The 19,371-nt window shown below is 43.5% G+C and overlaps 3 protein-coding genes across 3 annotated transcripts in view; 1 reads left to right on the plus strand and 2 right to left on the minus strand.

The window, feature by feature from the left end:
- Positions 1 to 399, minus strand: part of nup93 (nucleoporin 93) — a 32,725-nt gene extending 32,326 nt beyond the window's left edge. Inside the window, exon 1 of the mRNA XM_048257822.1 lies at positions 64 to 399. The gene's annotated coding sequence lies outside the window, so the exon portion shown is untranslated. The remainder of the gene's footprint in view (positions 1 to 63) is intronic.
- A 1,363-nt stretch (positions 400 to 1,762) lies between these two features.
- On the minus strand, positions 1,763 to 2,560 carry mt2 (metallothionein 2). Its single transcript, XM_048257121.1, has 3 exons — positions 2,409 to 2,560; positions 2,217 to 2,282; positions 1,763 to 2,002 (listed from the first exon to the last, which is right to left on the minus strand). Exons 1-3 carry the CDS (start codon positions 2,431 to 2,433, stop codon positions 1,911 to 1,913), a joined length of 183 nt encoding a protein of 60 aa, XP_048113078.1. The 5' UTR covers positions 2,434 to 2,560; the 3' UTR covers positions 1,763 to 1,910.
- A 1,895-nt stretch (positions 2,561 to 4,455) lies between these two features.
- bbs2 (Bardet-Biedl syndrome 2) lies at positions 4,456 to 19,303 on the plus strand. The gene is made up of 19 exons (XM_048257120.1): positions 4,456 to 4,472; positions 4,609 to 4,734; positions 5,610 to 5,739; positions 5,920 to 6,147; positions 6,437 to 6,562; positions 8,045 to 8,107; positions 8,307 to 8,384; positions 8,513 to 8,617; positions 9,678 to 9,764; positions 10,211 to 10,346; positions 10,565 to 10,704; positions 12,761 to 12,899; positions 12,981 to 13,152; positions 13,423 to 13,552; positions 13,739 to 13,858; positions 14,197 to 14,334; positions 15,400 to 15,512; positions 15,896 to 16,044; positions 18,670 to 19,303. The coding sequence occupies exons 3-19, from the start codon at positions 5,623 to 5,625 to the stop codon at positions 18,774 to 18,776; spliced, it is 2,148 nt and encodes a 715-aa protein (XP_048113077.1). The 5' UTR covers positions 4,456 to 4,472; positions 4,609 to 4,734; positions 5,610 to 5,622; the 3' UTR covers positions 18,777 to 19,303.
- The last annotated feature ends 68 nt before the right edge of the window (positions 19,304 to 19,371 follow it).

The following is a 19,371-nucleotide window of genomic DNA, read 5'->3' on the forward strand; positions in this document are numbered from 1 at the left end:
CAATAACGTTACCAAACTATAGATAATTATTACTGGGGTATGTGTATGCAGATATTGACTTACGTCAAGAATTAACTTTTCGTTTCCAATTTCGCTGTGCACTCCCTAAATGTCTGCTTAATTTCACTTATCCTGCTGTTCCCGGTATTAGCTTACAAGCAAAATAGACACGCTCCCGGTTCTCTGGAGCGTATACACTCATTGGTTCAACCAGTTCAACTTCCCCCCTAAACTCCGCCCGCGTTTTCTACGCAACATTATTTAAAATGGTACGATACAGTTACTGTACAGTAGCCTATAGGCCCACGTTTCTGATCACACACTCTGTGTAACAGCCAATTCGAAATACCTGATTATCTGTATGCAATAGAAATGACAGCCTATATGTGTGTGTGTGTGTGTGTGTGTGCGCTTCTGTCTATGAGATCCAGTAGCATTGTGATAAAGGAATGTTAAGGACAAGTTCCAGGAGCATTGTAGGCAATACTTGTCATAATGCTTCATAAGAGAAGCGTACCCTACCCAATGATTACAAAGTTTAAATGTAGAGAAATTATGTTTGCTTTGTTTCTCATTGGCTGTTGGCTTTTTCAGCCACCTTTACTGCAAATACTTGGAAATTCCAATTGCTCCTTCCAAATGACCACCTACCTAAAGGGTTTACCGCACTCACAGTAGCCTACAATGACCTAATGATGGAACTCTAAAGGAATGGTAAATCAAGTTCAACATCACTGTGATCCAATTTATAATAGCTATAATATATGTATATATTATGTATGATATATTTCAATAAAATGCAACTCAAAGTATAATTATTTTCACTGTTGATATTTGATAGTTGTCAGGGTCATCTTCAATCCATAAGATATACTGGAGGGTTTCCCCACCATAACCACCTTTTCACTGCGATGTCTGGGAGATCATAAGGCATCAGTGAACAAATTCCACACCTTGTGCTCAGTAAATAAACTTACCACAAAAAGTAAGGACATTTGTCTTTGGTAGATTATTTCTCTGTGGTAACAATTATTTTTGGCAATACATCTCATACCATTGGAAAGCCGGTTTAGTTCCCTTTCAAATGGTGCCCCACCATTTGAAGCGCTGCTGCTTATCCCATGTGCATGTTCCTTACAAATGGGGCACCATTTGAAAGGGTACTAAACAGGCTTTCAAACGGTATAAGATTTATTGCCATTAAGTATTGTTACTGCAGAGAAATAATCTACCAAACACAAAATTTACTTACTTCTGTGTAAAGTTTAGATCACTTTAAGATCTGACCCACAGTAATTAGGCCATTACACACCAAATTGGAACCCACCACAGCAGACTCTCAATATTCACCCTCAGATGCACGTTCCTGCTAAATTCATGAATGCTTAGGGCTGCCTCACTGTAATAAAGTGCATGAGGACTCGCTCACACCCCTTCTCCAAGTTACATTTATTCAGACTAAACTGCCACAACACAAGAAATGTGTTTGAATCACATTTTGGGTTGTCAATTTAGCAGTCATAGGTGCCATCCCAGACCTGTTTGAATAGCATTTTGAACACCCAGTCGCACTTAAGACATCTTAGATTGGACATTGATATTCAGCCCATGTTTTGGCCTACCTAACAAGCTTTCACACTGGTTGTTAGCATCATAAAGACAGCTAAAAATTAAGAACTTTTGCCAGATTAGGCTCAAATGTACAGTCTAACATCACCCACAATACCACAAGGTATACACAATATAAGGGGGACACAAAAAATTGATATTAGATAGACATTTATTCAACATAAATGAAAAAAGACATGTTCAATGACAAAACACCTTCTAAATGCAAGGCGACTTAGCATTGAGAAACCACAAGCAAGACAATCATGTTGGAAAAAAAGCGTTCAGGAATCTGCTATAGCTCATTGGCAGCAACTGGAATCACATGCGTTGTCCTTGCACACGCATCCAGATGCGCACTTGCTGCAGCCGGATGGACAGCAGGTGCAGCAGCCTGTGGAGAAGGTCAGACAGAAAAGTCAGCAAAACTAACAGAACGTGGACAGTGAAAAAAAAAAAAAGAACACTATACAATTAGTCAGCTACCCTCATACACGGATACAATGAACTCCATTCAGACCGACTTGGACAAGGCCATACATAAGACATTGGTTTTAGAGCATCACTCAAGAGGGGTTGCAGATAAATTACGAAAAGGGAATACTCACTCTTCTTGCAAGAGGTACACTGACAGTTAGTGCACTTGCAGGTGGCACCGCAGTTGCAAGTCCCAGCTGCAAAGAGAAAACAGTCGTTATACAAAACAGCGTCATAAAGATGATTGACACTGACAACAAGGACAAGAGCCATTTGACAAAACTCTAAAGGGAATGCGTGATAAAATAAGGTATGCTACTTACTCTTGGAGCATTCGCAGGGATCCATTTTATCGACGTTTTCCTTCTTCCAAAAGGCTTCAAGAGTAGCGAGCAGGTTATGACTTCTCGTCTGTGAGTCGCTGGTGAATGTAGTGACTAGACACACGCACGCCTTGTTTTATAGCTGGGGACACCAAGAGGCCGAGTGCAAAATTGTTTTCAGCTGCACACGGTTTAGGCAGATTGGCAATCACGCACCATCATCATACTGTGTGAAAATCATTAAACTATCATCAGCTGCACCCCGCCTTAAGTTAGTTCGCTTCGTCTTCGGCTTGTCATGTTATATAATGTGCATCGCTTGCTGTAACGACTGAATATCAATTGCCCCCTATTTAGTCCATTGCGTAACTGTATTGACACCAGGCTGTAGTATTTGTTGTTGTTTTGAACTGTGTTGACATTGCTGCTATAACAAATGCATTGAGGAAAATAATACTACAATTAATAGAGACAACTTAAATAGGACTATAACTTTAGACCCACTGATTTAAATTAAATATAGCCACATTTTAGACCAACATAGGCTACATAGCCAAATTGCCTGCTGTAGCCTAATATTTTTCACTATTATTATATGTTACCATGTACAGTAGGCTAGGCTATATTGTAGCCTAGGCTATAGGCTAATGACTCATATTGAACTCATTGATCACGTGGGCACTGAACGTTTTAAATGGTGTTTTAGGGAACATAGAAAACCCTTTTCCAATCACACGTAGGCGACTAGTCCTATTCCAACAATACTTGGACATTCATTGTCACCCCTTTTGTCATTAGCCTAATTCCTGGAATTTGTGGCAAAGGCAGTGGCTCGCCTCTGCACACGAGCCTACTTCCGATTCAGAGGCTACATTGTTGTTGGGAAAGGAACGTCTGCTGGCCGTGTCTGCGCTCGGTAGCCTATGTGCTGTGGGCAGAACAAACAAATCACAAGTGAATCACTTTGCACTCGTTCTCTAGCTCGTGGCCGCAGTAATTTTCCGTTATTTCTTCACCGCCAATAGTTGGGAAGGACATCACGTGCAGTTCAAGGGGAGACCACGATTATAAAAACATTGTAGTGATTCAAATGTTTTCTGTGTTGTGGGCTATAAAAGTGCATAGCTGTCAACATTGAGCTTTGAAAATAAGGGAGATTTCCCGGGTTTCTCACTCAGAATACGGGGAAAATGTCAACATTCGTCCCCCAACGTTGGAAGGGTTGTAATTGTTAGGCGTAAATAAAGCCTACTTTATTTACGCCTAACAACAGCCTATATTAATTTGGTCAACTTTATACAGCCCTAGCAAGGCTAAAGTTCTGTAGCCTAATCGATGACCCTGTGCGCTGTCATTCTCTCTCCTGCGCAAACAAAATGTGTGCGTTCCAAGTAAAGTAACCTAGTGCGTAATTCTTCATTAAGTTGAACAAATACATTTGGTTATTTTAGAGAGAAAATATAAATAGCCTGTCATGCAGTTTATGGGCTACAGTGCAGAGTTGGGAAGTTATGGTAGGCCAACTTGGAGTGAATATACAAACAGGGGGAATTATTTCTCTACTCGTAGCTGAGTGGTAGGCCGATACACACAGTGCGTGCGGCCGTACACTATGCAAGTGCCACTGAATCGTGCTCTCACGACAACCACGCCGTCATCTTAAATATTCTCACTGTCGCCTTCAAGCAAGCAAAACGATGCTTTGAAAACATGTTTCGTTGGAAAGGCAACGGTGTAGCAAAAGGACAACAGTTTGAGACTGACAAGTCCGATGGTAGAGCTAATGTTATGAGATTGTTAAAATACGGGATATTTACGGGAAAATATTAAAACGGGAAGACAGCGGGAAAAAAGTTAATAAGATAGCCTAATTGGTAATATTACCACACTATTTTAAATATAAATGTTCATGAATAAATCAGAGTCTCAAAGTTCGTAGGCTAAGATTTTAACAGCCTGTAAAATGACAATTACGTCATATAGTCAGCTGAGGCTTGACAATGAGGGTACGTTCACGAAGTCTGGTGGTAGTTTGGCTGTGCTGTCAGCCAACTGCGTTTATGGGTGAGGAAACGTATCCCTACTCATTTACAAGACAAATTTGTCGAGTTTCTCTGCAAAAACAAATATGAACGTAGAATGGACCATTTGAAAATGCACTGACTTTGAACGTATGAACTGGCTTATCCAATTTGTGTAGCTTTCTAGTCCGCTCACCTGGGTTATTGAACACGCCCTGAGAAAACCTCCTCTGATTGCTTGAACGCATCCTTGCCTGCATCTGCACAGTCTCTGCAACTTATTTCTGGCATAGGTTGGACGCTTGGTAAGATTTTTTAAACATAACTGATTGTCAAACTGTACATGCAAATGAGGTCAACACTAGACGTTTTGATGTAACGTGCGCTAACTATTTGCCAGTTGATTAGCCAGCTCTTCCTAGCTGAGCTAGCTCAGCTAGCATAGCTCAGCTAACGTTTAGTTTTAGAGAATTTAGCATGTACCTATTGCTAATATTAACAGTCGAAGTTGTTCATTATCTACTGCAGTTATACATGTAAATCCTCCTGATATGTTAAACATAATAAAACATTAGCAGCTACAATTGTAATGTTGGGTGAAGCTGGAAAGCAAAAAACAGGGATTACAGTAGAAGCTTTGACAAGCGGCCTTGCGTTGCTTAGTAACGCACCCCCTACCGAGTGCAAAGCACAAATAAGCGCATTATAACATTAAGGAACTCGCTAGATCAACCTGTAGCAGACTAACTAAACTTTCTGTAAATATTCTGTCCTGCCGGTATATGTACACCATATAAGAACTCATTCTAAATGTCCAACTGAGAACGTATAACAGGTTGGGGACCTCGCAAACACATGTACACATGAACACGTTACATACATGTAAGCTTGGAGTGATATCTAGCAGAAATCGAGCAAGATTGAAGCCATAAAGAACACACCAGAGCCCGTTTAGACATTCTCTGAACACACACACATATAGCCTACCTAGCATTTGGCTTGGCAAATAGCCTACGTAAAATACTGCCCATTGACAAATCATTCTTATGAGATTAATCGGGTTGTCATCTGATTCAGCCATACATCTCTAGTCTGTAACATGCCAAAGTGACTGTTGAAAGTAGATAATCTCCAATCTCTCAGTGTTTTACGTGTCTCATTTTGTTTTTTGTGCTTCTAGGGTGGGTGCCATCATGTTGGTCCCAATCTTTACCCTCAAACTGAACCACAAAATCAACCCACGCATGGTGACGATGGGCAAGTTTGATGGCATCCATCCATGTCTGACAGCAGCCACACAAGCTGGGAAGGTATAGCTGTGTTAAAATATATGGGGAAAAAGATCAGTTAGCTCTGTTCAAAACTAGACTGAAATGATGGTGTCTTTGACATGGTTATCTTTTACCAAAATGTGAAACCCCTAGTTATATAATTACAGTGACACAGCACCATTTCCCCTCTCTGTTGCTACTATTCCACTCTCCATCCAGGTGTTCATCCACAACCCCCACACACGGGGCCAAAGGCAGGCAGCCCATCGTCTGAGCCAGAGCGCCCAGGACTCAGACATCTCGCTCCTCAACATCAACCAGGCAGTCAGCTGCCTCACAGCGGGCTCCCTGGGACCCAACACCACTGGACACACCCTGCTGGTGGGCTCCCAGACCAACCTGCTGGCCTACGACGTGCACGACAATGCTGATATCTTCTACAGAGAGGTGAGAGAGGGTGATTAAAATCCTGCTTGTTTTCTGCTGATTCAGAAATGCAGTCTGTTGTATTTCCAAAACAAATTTCTTGAGTGATATCTTTTGAGCTGCTGTAGGCTTTTAAAATGTTTGTGGAAGAGCCCCGTTCTAGGCCAAGATTTATTAATTTCAGTCTTTGGCTATCCATTTTTCTGTATAATGTGTAATGTATCTAATACTTATGTAGGCTAATTTATATTAAAAAGGTATTGTGTATTATTTGTAAACAGGATAACTTGTGTATTATGTCTTTTTGCAGGTAACAGATGGGGCAAATGCGATTGTTTTGGGGAAGCTGGGGGACATCTCTTACCCCCTGGCCATCATTGGGGGTAACTGTGCCCTGCAAGGGTTTGACTATGAAGGGAACGACCAGTTCTGGACGGTACAGTGCACCTCTGCTCTACTGTTTAAAGTCCTTTGTTTTACAGAACAATTACACAAATTAATATCAATATTTTAAGTGAGATCAATGATATTGCTTTTGAACACATTCTTGTAATATTATTTCTGTCTTGTCTTTTAGATGGCATTATTACTACAATGTGATTTTAGAGACACAATGAATATACATTGTTATTTAATACTCTGCCTATCTAATCTATTTTGTGCATTGAGTTTCTTTGCTTTGTGGTAGTGAATGAGTTACAACATAGCAGTTGCTCAAGGAAGATTGGAGTTAAGTGTGTGAACTTAAATGTGCGATTTGTAGGATTGTTACCGAATGTTCTGTATGCCAAAATCATAACACTGGTGAACGTTCTCAAGACTACCAGACGCGAGCCTTTTCTGGGTTGCCAGATGTAATGAAGACTTAGCTAACGTTAGTTGACCTGCAGCTGCTTTAACGTTTCTCCAACCATGACCCAGCTACACATTACGGAAACAGTGAAAACAAAAAAATACCTCTCTTACCAACGTAACATATTTAGCTGAAGTTAGCGATGCAGATGAAGTTTAGCCTAGGCTACCTGTTGTGGAGAAATATGGCCAGCTCTGCATCAGACTTGATTTTAGAGACACAATGAATATACATTGTTATTAATTATTTGATAATGCCTATCTAATCTATTTAGTGCATTGAGTTTCTTGATGAAGACGTCACCATCTCAGGAAGCTCCTCCGATGTCCACTTAATTTGTTTCTTGTTTTAATTTTGGAAATTTGCCTGCCTCTCGTAGGCGTTCATGACTACAACTGACAGCTGTTGACAGTTGGCCTTTGCTAATTTGGCAACCCAAATAGGAGGATGCGCTAGCCCATTATTAATACGCTATTCTAGAATTAATCATTCAAAACAAATGAAAATTCCAAGAGATTCCGCCTGTAACTCATTTTTTTTCATGGGTTTAACAGGGTTTTACCGGTTAGATTAATGTTGTCAAATAAGCCATTACTTCAATTAATCGTGTTTCCTTACTCTCTGACAACATATGGTGATCATTTTTGGAATGGTTAAAGTTTATTTTCCATTATTTCCTACATACTGGTCCTTTAAGTGATGACAACTTGTTATCTGTATGTAAGCACTTTCTGAAACAAAAGAAATGTTAAGAGTGGACTGAAATGCTTAGTTCGCTCTCAACAATAAAGCAATCAGAAAATTATTGCGGTAGCTACTTTGACCTACCAGCACCTAGTAACCTGAAGTAGCTGTGGACAGGGATTTTCGTTTTAAAATAGTTATTTGTTTGCATGCATTTATTTATGTAGGTGTACCTTTTTTACCAAATTAAATTGTGTGTTTTTGATAGTAGCATTATTGCATAAAGCAAATGAAAGTCTCTCAAGACAGTTCCAGAAACATCTTGTGAAACCCTCCATACTGTCATAAAACTCTGAGATAATGGTTACTTCATGGGTGCAGGTCACTGGAGATAACGTCCGGTCACTAGTGCTGTTTGACTTCACTGGCGATGGGAAGAACGAGGTGTGTTTTCAGGATCATTAACTATTAATTATTTCAGGATCATTAACTATTAATTTGGACTTAAGTGCTGTATTTATATAGTTGAATAGTATATAGCAGTTGTGACAAAACTGATCTATTTTGAAATATCTTTCTCTCATCCATCTTGTATGGTGCATGGCAATTCTACACATTTTTTTTATTGCTGTTTTCTTTTCAGCTTGTTGTTGGATCTGAAGACTTTGACATCAGAGTCTTCAAAGAGGATGAGTTGGTGTCTGAGATGGCGGAAAACGAGGTACTGTGTTTTGCTAAAATGATGTGTCACACAGAGGGACATTCACTTCTCTGTGGTCGGCTGCTGTGTGCAGTTCTCATAGAAAGAGGGAACAATGAGTGCCTCTTGTCTCTGCTCTGTCTCTGCAGACGGTCACGTCCCTCTGTCACATGCACGGCAGCAGGTTTGGTTATGCTCTGGCCAATGGCACCGTGGGAGTTTACGACCGCACTGCCCGCTACTGGAGAATCAAGGTACTGCAGCGCTGTGAAGAACTGTTCTTTGTGTCAGCATTCTGGTGTAGCTTGCACAATTGTGTTGGGAATTACAGAGTACCTCATGATGACTGTAGTATCACAGGGCAGCGACTCTGTGATACTTGATACATTGCAGGAAAGTCATATATAGTACATTACAATATCTATGAGACTTAAGAAAAAGAAAAGAAAAGAAAAAAAAACAGGAATTATGTATTTATTCCAAGTGCAGCCCTTGCATGGAGTCCTTGCACTGTCTGTCATTTTCTCCCTGTACGTTTCTTATTCACAGTTCACTTCCTCATACATTTGATAAGCACTGTTATGAGAAATCATGAAGACGTGACTGGTCAGTAAAATAGATGGAGGCTATCTAAGGTGATATGATGCATCACATGCACCTTGGGATACGATATAATGATATCAATATTGTCCTACCCCTATTGCACAACCCAAAAAACATTGGAATTAATAACAAATCAGAAGTGCGATTCCTTGAACAGAGACGAAGGTTCGCAGCGAACATGTTTGTCTGAACAGATGCATTAAATTTGAATTGCATTTTGAATGATTTGGTGTAAACCTTCCATCTCAATGGTAACTCTCCGTTCAACTTCCAACATGTTTGCAACTACTACTAACTGTTTAAAAGTGGCCCTTAAATTTTAGGGGAACATCTCTAAGAAAATTGCAAGTATACTCTGTAAAATAGTTACTCTGTAAAATAGTTACTCTGTTTTGTTAATGATGAATGTCACAACCATTAAAGTACATTACAGTATTGTAGAAGCAGTATTGAGGTTGGATTATATTTGTCTAATGTGTATATCCTGATGCTTTTAAATATTCTGTCAGAGGGTGCATAAGAGGACGAGATGAAATATTGAGACAATTTGAAGTGTTGTGAAACAGACAGTGGAAAATTTGCATTTAGCAGTTAAAATTGAATTTAGTCACATCCTGTGAATGCACAATACATTTCATAGAAATGATTTTGCAAAAATTCTGTGGTTGATTTTCAAACATGTCAAGTAAGCATTTCCTCTTTCATCTGCAGTCCAAAAACCACGCCATGAGCATCCATGCTTTCGACCTCAATGCTGACGGAGTCGTGGAACTCATCACTGGGTGGTCCAATGGGAAGGTAAGGTCAAGAGAAGTCAGCCTATGTGTGAGGGTCAATGATGTATGCACCCTTTATATTCTTCAGACGTGACTTTAAAAAGAAGAGACTGACTAGAAAGGCACTCACACAGCCAAAGGCCAACAGTAATTCCTTTTCTTTTATAGTTAAAGTTGAAGTTGACCGATATTTAGCAGACGCTTTATCCAAGGTGACACAGTCTCACAACATTGGGCTCGGGTATCGAACCTCAACCTCGGTTGACCGATTGTCAGTCAGTGACGTTTCCGCTGTTCTACACTGCTGCCAATAATGCTGTATCTCACAATGTAAACAAAACTAATGTCTAAAGCAGCAAAAGCACAACTCATTTTATGCTTTTTGAAACATTCATACAATTTTTACACAGACAGAATTAACATATCTTGGTCAGTGTACACACTAATTAGGCCTCGTGTTCCATGTAGATTGACGCGCGTAGTGACCGGACAGGAGAGGTGATCTTCAAGGATAACTTCTCGTCCTCTGTTGCGGGAGTGGTGGAGGGAGACTACCGTATGGACGGACAGATCCAGCTCATCTGCACCTCTGTAGAGGGGGAGGGTAAACACACAAAACATTATCAGTAGCCTTTGTGTACGGAAGGTGCTTCAGAAATAGTTTTATCTTGCCTGCTTGTACTGGTTTATGAAGTTATATCTTTAGAATAGTATAAATTAGGGCTATATTAGAAATTATCTAATGACTGATAGTATGATAATGAAATGTTTGAATTATATGTGTGTGTGTGTGTGTGTGTGTGTGTGTGTGTTTTACTCTAGTGCGTGGCTACCTGCCTGCCAGTAAGGAGATGAAGGGGAACCTGATGGACTCTAGTGTGGAGCAGGACTTGATCCGTGAGCTGAGCCAACGCAAACAGAACCTCTTACTAGAGCTACGCAACTACGAGGAGAATGCCAAGGTACACACACACACACACACACACACACACACACACACACACACACACACACACACACACACACACACACACACACTTTAGTAATTTAATTTCTCTAGATCAAATGACAACTGTGTTTAAGCATAATAGGTTGATATGTAGCAGCCTGTAGAGATTTGACTTAATCCAGTTGTCCTGCAGTGACGTGCAATGATCTGCTGTTGTCTTGATAATATAATGTCAATATTTTTGTAATACACACTTTATTTTGTTAAATAGTATCAACAAGAGCCGTGTACATGGTAAAGGTTTCCTTGTGTTTTGAGTTTAGTATTCCTCTGTAGCTGTAGTGTACACAGACATGTTTATAAGCATGTGGTTTTGTGATGAAGCTCAGCCTGGATGCGTATGGCTTCTTCTGAAGAGTGTGCTCAGTTCAACCACAGACCGGTTGTGTGAGACTGTGGGACACTAACACCACACATCAACAGCAGTGCTTTCCAATAATAAGGCTTTGCGTTTTGGTGACCTCATATTTTACTACCGTGGCTACTAAGACCGTGTTTCCAATACTCAGGCGTTGCTGGCACACAGGCACCATTCAGATGTGTGAGAGTGAAAGCGCCCTACATTTTATTGATGGGCCACGAGCACAGTTGGGCACAGACAGTAGACTGTCTCACGCATGAACTAACGTGATCATGTGGCATGGCGAAGCACTAGGCTGACACACCCAGAGTTCTGCTTAGTATCCTGGGTTTAGAATTTTAGGCCTTCATTGAAATTTTACACATTAGATTATAATATTGCATTTAATTTGCATTTAGGTTGGACAAAATGTCATAATAGTATTGATCCCTGTAGTGTGTAACTGATTCAGACAGAATCATATGATTGTGTGTAATCTTTTGATAAAACAAGTCCTCAGTAAAGGAAAACGTTTTTTGCAAAGCTTTGCCATTTTTGCTTATTGCCCATCAAAAAAGTCCCAAGGTGTTAGAGACTGAAAATGCTGTCCAAAGCCACTCATGTGAATGTGCCAATGAGGAAAAAAACAAAAGGTTACTATAATGAGCAGAATTGTCCAGTGCTTTCCAAGGATATAGGGTTAAAACATGGGAGGAGTCTTAGACCAGGAAAGCACACCTCTGAGCATGTGCACGTGTGCGTGCACTATACACGCGTACACATAGAAATCCCATGGGTCCGATGAACACTAATATTTTAACAACCTCAGACACGCACAGAGCGGCCAACAAAAACACTCCCAAGATCCACGCAGGCACCGACTTGTCTCCTGTTGGAGACTGAAGCGTGTGGTTGTTCTCTCTCTAGTTTGGGCAAAATGGGCCAAGCTCAGCTCTGCCCCCTTATCCTTGGCCATTTCATGCAATTAAACTTGCCTCCTCATATTTTTAATAGAGCAGCCTGAAGCCTCATGCAGACATACAGCGATTTGCTCATCGACCATTGTTTGTTGCCACAAAAGTTTAAATTAGTTTAAATTTGGCGCGCACCGTTTTGTGTCACCTTTTGGTTATTTCGCCTCTTAACGCTATAAGTGGCTGAATTTTATTAAAGGTGCTCTAAGCGATGTTGGGTAACGTCACTTTTGTTGACGTTCAAACAAGAGAGCTAGCTCGCTACTCCCTCCCCCTTCCTCCAGTGCAATTGAAACTCTCCTAAACGCGCATCTCGTCGGTGATTGGCTGGAGTTTGTATGTTTTTATGGTCCAGGCTGGACCAAGTTGTTTTTGTTTCCGTTTTTGGAGCCTGGGCTGTCCACAGAGACCGCATTTTTTTACAGTGTATTCAGGGCACAGGCAGCTAGTGGATGGTGAGGTGATGTTTGCTGTATGTGACAACAAATGTTTTAGCTTAGAAACCACGTAACATCGCTTAGAGCACCTTTAACATTGTGTTGTCATAGCTGCTAGCCTATTCCTGTCACAATGTGGCTAGCCGTTTAGGTCTCCAAAGCCTGTCCTGCTATCATCATCTTGCCTCCATAAGCCTGTTTCATTTGTATGTCAGTTGTTTAGTCTTCTCTGTTATTCTGCTGCTTGCTGTGTTCCAGGCCACTCTAGGAGCGTCTGAAGGGGACTCGGGGATGGGCGTCATCCCGGCCAACACCCAGCTCCAGACCGCCCTCGCTGTCCGTGCCGCTACGGAGAGCCAGAGGGCCCACATAGAGCTGAGCATCTCCACCCCAAACGGTACTGGCTGGCAATACCGGCCTGGGGAAAAGAGTCCCGCTGCACACAGTGCAAGTGAAGCACGTCTCGTTTTTTTCCCAGAAACCATCATCCAGGCCGTGCTGATCTTCGCCGAGGGCATCTTCGAAGGCGAGAGTCACGTGGTGCACCCGAGTGCCCAGAATCTCTCCGGCTGCGTGTGTGTCCCCATCATCCCCCCCAAAGACATCCCCGTCGACCTGCACGTCAAAGCCTTTGTGGGAGGGAAAAACAGGTACACATCTCCCTACAAAAATTCACCACTGCTTTCATTATCCAAGTTCGAACACATCAACACTTTACATCCATGTGGTGGGGATACATACGTAACAAAATGGAATGGAGCATCCAGTTTTTTTTAACCAAAAAAAGAGATTGATCTTTCATCATCACTGTCGGTTAAATATCAGAGCACCTTCATGAAAAAAGAAGAATAGGGGTTATGTATTCTGATACTTTGTAGCAAGTTTATTTTTAAATGTTCTACCGATAATGTTTTCCGCAGCACACAGTTTCATGTGTTTGAGATCACTCGGCAGCTGCCTCGCTTCTCCATGTATGACCTGAGCGTGGACCCAGACGCCCCTCAGCCAACGGGGCGCGTGACCTTCAGCATTAATGATCGACCCCAGAGGGTGAGCACATGAGGAATACATATACACAAACACACACTCCCGCACATGAGGAACACACACGCACACAAGTACAAATCTAGACTGTTTTAGCAGGCCCATTTTTTTTTTTTTTTGTGTCCTAAAATATTATCTCGCTGTACAACTCTGTGGAAGTGACTGTTGGTTTGTGTGTGTGTGATTGGTCAGGTGGTCATGTGGTTGAACCAGAACTTCCTGCTGCCAGAAGGCATCGAAAGTCCGGATGTGACCTTCACATGTCTACGTGGCGGAGGGCTGCTCAGCATCAGCATGCAGTCAAGTGGAGAGGTGTGTGTTTGTGTTTGTGTTTGTTGTGTGTGTGTGTGTGTGTGTGTGTGTGTGTGTGTCTCTCTCTCTGTGTCTGTGTATGTCTGTGTGCGTGTGTTTGTGTCTCTCTGTGTCTGTGTGTGTGTTTATGTGTGTCCAGTGATGCATACACACTATAGTTAGGTTGTGACTGTGTTGTATGGTCACTTTTTGAACTGTATTGATACATGTTAAACAGTGTAGATACGTGTCATTTTTGCTAAATGTATAATCAAAAATCCACTGCAGTGCAGAGTTGCCTTCATCTAACTGGATGAGATGAACGCTCAGTTGTGACTCATATAAATCTATTCCATCAGATCACACTTAATACAGACGACATTGATCTGGCGGGGGATCTGGTCCAATCACTGACCTCCTTTTTAGCTATTGAAGACCTGCAGGCAGAGGCAGACTTTCCTAGCTACTTTCAGGAGCTCAGAACTACCCTGACTGAGGTGAGTTGTGTGTGTGTGTGTGTGTGTGTGTGTGTGTGTGTGTGTGTGTGTGTGTGTGTCCACAGTTAAGTTACTTCTTTGAGAATACACTCTGAATCTAAATAGGCTGACTGAGTTCATGTCTGACAGCAGTAACACCATGTGCTCAATGTTTAACTTCTTTAATGTTTTACTCTTGAGTAGTGTGACCACTACGGTGCCAGTGTGCAGAGTTTTTCTAAGCAATAGAGAGTGAGTAATTGAGTGCCGTGCTAAGCCATGCACATAGGCTTTGGGGAAACCCCTGGGGCATGTTTAGTGTTGAAGGCTTGGCTAAAGGCCCAAACAGCTGCAGTTCCTCGAGACAACCACACTTCCGTCCTCTAGATACAGCATCTGCAGTTCCCACTTTACTCTCTTTGGACTTAGCGTGGCAGATGTCGAGCAACAATGCCACTGTGTTATCCTAGCTTGCCTCCCACCCTCATGCACCTGAGGCATCCGCTGCCAAGGGACCAGCTTCCTATAGAGAGGAAATACACTGGCAAACTGAAATGTGCGGCCTCACATCTGATGGTTGCTGTAGTAAGGAATCGTAGTGAGTTCCCTGAAAACTCACGGTAGCCAGATGTTTAGCCAGATTTTTAGCCAGATTTTTAGCCATCCTGTATATCCTGTTCAAGCACACAAGGTTCCTTTGGCTTTCTGAAGTACTACACGTTCATTAATAATCGTTGTTCTAAAATTGTACGCCCAACACCCAGATTGTTGTACTGCTCTGCTGCCTGCCTCTCTGAATGTGCCTCTGTCTTACTGCATGCATAACAGTGGTAGCAGCACTTAGAAATGTCTTTATCTTGTGTACACTTATTTCTTTCACCACAGGATAGAGAGAAACGTTTTTCTGATTCTTCTGCATGTCTGGTACATGTGGAGAAATAGACAATAAAGCTGACTTTGACTTTGAATTAATTGAATCTCAATTTTTACACCTAGCTGCACCTAAACCACTTTGGAACCCCTGGCTTCCTGAATGTCCGTATATGTGCATTAATGGTGCTTGTCCTTATGTGTTGTTTTCCGCAGGTGGACGAGTTCCACTCTGTTCACCAGAAGCTGACGGCCGCCATGGCGGACCATTCCAATCACATCCGCAACATGCTGGTGCAGGCGGAGGACGCCAGGCTCATGGGAGACATGTGAGTGCACTGCCCCCTCTGCCTCGGAGGAGCCACTGCTTCAGCAGGACCCTGGAATCAGATCTCTCTTAAAAAAATGCTTTTAGTATCAGCAGTGAGACTTTGACACATCAGAGTTTAAAACGTTCAAAATAATATGCCATTCTGAATGAAGACATTTTAAATCTACTGTGAGGAGCACACACACTCACCTACACACCGCCACTGCCGCACATTGGTTCATTTCCCTTTATTTTGGCTCACCCCCAATACCAAAAACGACCTAAAATGACCTAAGCTGACATTTTTGCAGAGCCAGGTAAAGTTCTCTCGACGATGACTATTTCTTATCTCACTTGCTCTCCACTCTCTGTATCTCGGTCTTCTCCTGTGCTCTTGTACAGGAGGACCATGAAGAAGCGATTCATCGAACTCTATGACCTGAACAGGGACCTGGTCAATGAGTACAAGATCCGCTCCAACAACCACAACGCGCTGCTCGCCTGCCTCAAATCCGTCAACCAGGCCATACAGCGGGCCGGCCGACTCAGAGGTGTGTGAGGGTTGGGCATGGGCTCAGAGGTGTGTGAGGGTTGGGAGATGGGCTCAGAGGTGTGTGAGGGTTAGGACATGGGCTCAGAGGTGTGTGAGGGTTGGGACATGGGCTCAGAGGTGTGTAAGGGTTGGGCATGGGCTCAGAGGTGTGTGAGGGTTGGGAGATGGGCTCAGAGGTGTGTGAGGGTGTGTGAGGGTTAGGACATGGGCTCAGAGGTGTGTGAGGGTGTGTGAGGGTTAGGACATGGGCTCAGAGGTGTGTGAGGGTTGGGGCATGGGCTCAGAGGTGTGTGAGGACTGGGACATGGGCTCAGAGGTGTGTGAGGGTTGGGCATGGGCTCAGAGGTGTGTGAGGGTTGGGACATGGGCTCAGAGGTGAGGGTGGGGCATGGGCTCAGACTGGGAGGGTTAGGACAGGAGGTGTGTGCATCAGAGGTGTGTGTTGGGCATGGGCTCAGATATGTGTGAGGGTTGGGCATGGGCTCAGATATGTGTGAGGGTTGGAGGCATGGGCTCAGAGGTGTGTGAGGGTTGGGACATGGGCTCAGAGGTGTGTGAGGGTGTGTGAGGGTTGGGGCATTGGCTCAAAGGTGTGTGAGGGTTGGGGCATGGGCTCAGATATGTGTGAGGGTTGGGACATGGGCTCAGAGGTGTGTGAGGGTGTGTGAGGGTTAGGACTTGGGCTTAGAGGTGTGTGAGGGTGTGTGAGGGTTGGGGCATGGGCTCAGATATGTGTGAGGGTTGGGCATGGGCTCAGAGGTGTGAGGGTTGGGAGATGGGCTCAGAGGTGTGTGAGGTTGGGCATGGGCTCAGATATGTGTGAGGGTTGGGCATGGGCTCAGAGGTGTGAGGACTGGGACATGGGCTCAGAGGTGTGTGAGGGTTAGGACATGGGCTCAGAGGTGTGAGGGTTGGGACATGGGCTCAGAGGTGTGTGAGGGTTGGGACATGGGCTCAGAGGTGTGTGAGGGTTAGGACATGGGCTCAGAGGTGTGAGGGTTGGGACATGGGCTCAGAGGTGTGTGAGGTTGGGCATGGGCTCAGATATGTGTGAGGGTTGGGCATGGGCTCAGATATGTGTGAGGGTTGGGACATGGGCTCAGAGGTGTGTGAGGTTGGGACATGGGCTCAGAGGTGTGTGTGAGGGTTGGGCATGGGCTCAGATATGTGTGAGGGTTGGGCATGGGCTCAGATATGTGTGAGGGTTGGGACATGGGCTCAGAGGTGTGTGAGGTTGGGCATGGGCTCAGATATGTGTGAGGGTTGGGCATGGGCTCAGATATGTGTGAGGGTTGGGCATGGGCTCAGATATGTGTGAGGGTTGGGCATGGGCTCAGATATGTGTGAGGGTTGGGCATGGGCTCAGATATGTGTGAGGGTTGGGCATGGGCTCAGAGGTGTGTGAGGTTGGGCATGGGCTCAGAGGTGTGTGAGGGTTAGGACATGGGCTCAGAGGTGTGTGAGGTTGGGCATGGGCTCAGATATGTGTGAGGGTTGGGACATGGGCTCAGAGGTGTGAGGGTTGGGAGATGGGCTCAGAGGTGTGTGAGGTTGGGCATGGGCTCAGATATGTGTGAGGGTTGGGCATGGGCTCAGAGGTGTGAGGACTGGGACATGGGCTCAGAAGGTGTGTGAGGGTTGGGCATGGGCTCAGAAGGTGTGTGAGGGGTTGGGAGATGGGCTCAGGGTGTGTGAGGGGTTGGGACATGGGCTCAGAGGTGTGTGAGGGTTGGGACATGGGCTCAGAGGTGTGTAAAGGGTTAGGCATAAACTCAAAGTGTATATGAGTTGGGAGAATAAACTCAGAGGTGTGTGAGGGTGTGTAGGTTGAACATGGACTCAGAAATTAATAAGGGGGTAATGTGAGGGGGCCAAGACATAAACTCTCAAAGGTGTGTGAGGGTTGGGGACATAGGCTCAAAGGGTGTGTGAGACTGGGACATAAACTCAGAGGTGTGTGAAGGCTTGGGCATAAACTCAGAAATTAATGTAAGGGAGTTGGGACATGGGCTTAAAGGTGTGTGAGAGTGTGTGAAAGGGTTGGGGCTTAAACCTCAAAGAGTGTGTGAGGGTAATGGGGCATTTAGAGGCTCAGATATGTGTGAGGGTTGGGACATGGACTCAGAGAATGCGTTCTTGAACCGGGTTCAGTTCAAACTTTTTTAAAACCTTGGTGCTATCTAGTGAACCAGCCTGCATTTCCACCAGATTTGAATGGAACCAAGGCTGTGTCATCAACAGAGGGTGTTGAATGAGTTCATGATGTTCATAAACAGGAGATAGGCCTAATGATATGACAGTAGTCCTTGATTAATAATTTATTGCATGTATTTCTTCTTTTTTAAAACCAATAGCTCTGTTTATATTGTTGGTCCAGGCTAAGCCCTGTTTAAGCCAAGCCTAGTAGGCCACTGTATGATTTAAACGCTCATTGGGCCAGGAGCTTAAGTGCCAGGTTTGCCCCACCATGCAAACAGAGCTACAGGTCAAGCGTATGCTTCATCATGTGTCAAACCTATAACTAATATTGTTAAATGCACCACTTGGTACGCTTGTTGCTTGTGGTTGAAATCAGCAATGTTGTCTCAGTGTTTTGAGTGTAATCTGGCTTTGTCTTTCTCAGTGGGGAAACCGAAGAACCAGGTCATCTCTGCATGTCGAGACGCCATAAAGAACAATAACGTCAACGCCCTGTTCAAAATCATGAAAGCAGGAACTGCCTCTAGCTGAGCCCCCTTCGCCCCCTCGACTGACCTCCACTCAGGGCCGGTACCCACTGCAATGTTGATACACTACAAATCATTGGTACATCTCTCTCACTCCGTCCATCCCTCCTTCTCTTCTCTTTCTTTCTATTTCCCCTCTATCTTTCTCTCTCTCACTTCTAATCATTGTGGGGCAAAAAATGTTTCTGGCCACCTAGGAGAAAAACGAAAGAGGAAGGTTGCTTAAACGTTTCTCACCTTAAGCCTTGAGGAAGGATGGTTCGGAGATGATAAATAGTGCACTACTTATTACTTGTTGAGGGAACATGTTGAAATGGGAAAGACAGGAGTATTTTTTATAGGATAAAATATATGAATAATGGTGTGGTGAAGTTGTAAATGTTATTTTAGCCAAAGGAATGTATACTTTTTCATTGTTTACAAGAGAATTGTGTGGTGCATCATTTATACCTGTACTTTTGCAGTTTGTAAATAGAGAGTCATTGTTACGCTGTTTGCGTATGCAAACTTTGAATAAAAAGATATTGTGTGGAAAAACACGTCCTTTTCTTTCTCCCTTTTCCCAGACCCGCAGAACACTGTGTGTTTGTTGGCACTGT

This window comes from Alosa alosa, chromosome 11 (genome assembly GCF_017589495.1).
Source record: "Alosa alosa isolate M-15738 ecotype Scorff River chromosome 11, AALO_Geno_1.1, whole genome shotgun sequence".
Taxonomy (NCBI): Eukaryota; Metazoa; Chordata; class Actinopteri; order Clupeiformes; family Clupeidae; genus Alosa; species Alosa alosa.

What these genes read in the sequence shown, in the direction of transcription:
- mt2 (XM_048257121.1), bottom strand. Translation starts at nt 2,433, where the DNA reads ATGGATCCCTGCGAATGCTCCAAGA. An exon ending in TCCCTGCGAATGCTCCAAGA is followed by an intron (nt 2,283 to 2,408) that starts GTAAGTAGCATA and finishes TTCTCTTTGCAG; the next exon opens with CTGGGACTTGCAACTGCGGT. An exon ending in GTGTACCTCTTGCAAGAAGA is followed by an intron (nt 2,003 to 2,216) that starts GTGAGTATTCCC and finishes CCTTCTCCACAG; the next exon opens with GCTGCTGCACCTGCTGTCCA.
- bbs2 (XM_048257120.1), top strand. Translation starts at nt 5,623, where the DNA reads ATGTTGGTCCCAATCTTTACCCTCAAACTGAACCACAAAATCAACCCA. An exon ending in CTGGCGATGGGAAGAACGAG is followed by an intron (nt 8,108 to 8,306) that starts GTGTGTTTTCAG and finishes TTTTCTTTTCAG; the next exon opens with CTTGTTGTTGGATCTGAAGA. An exon ending in GCATGCAGTCAAGTGGAGAG is followed by an intron (nt 13,859 to 14,196) that starts GTGTGTGTTTGT and finishes CTATTCCATCAG; the next exon opens with ATCACACTTAATACAGACGA.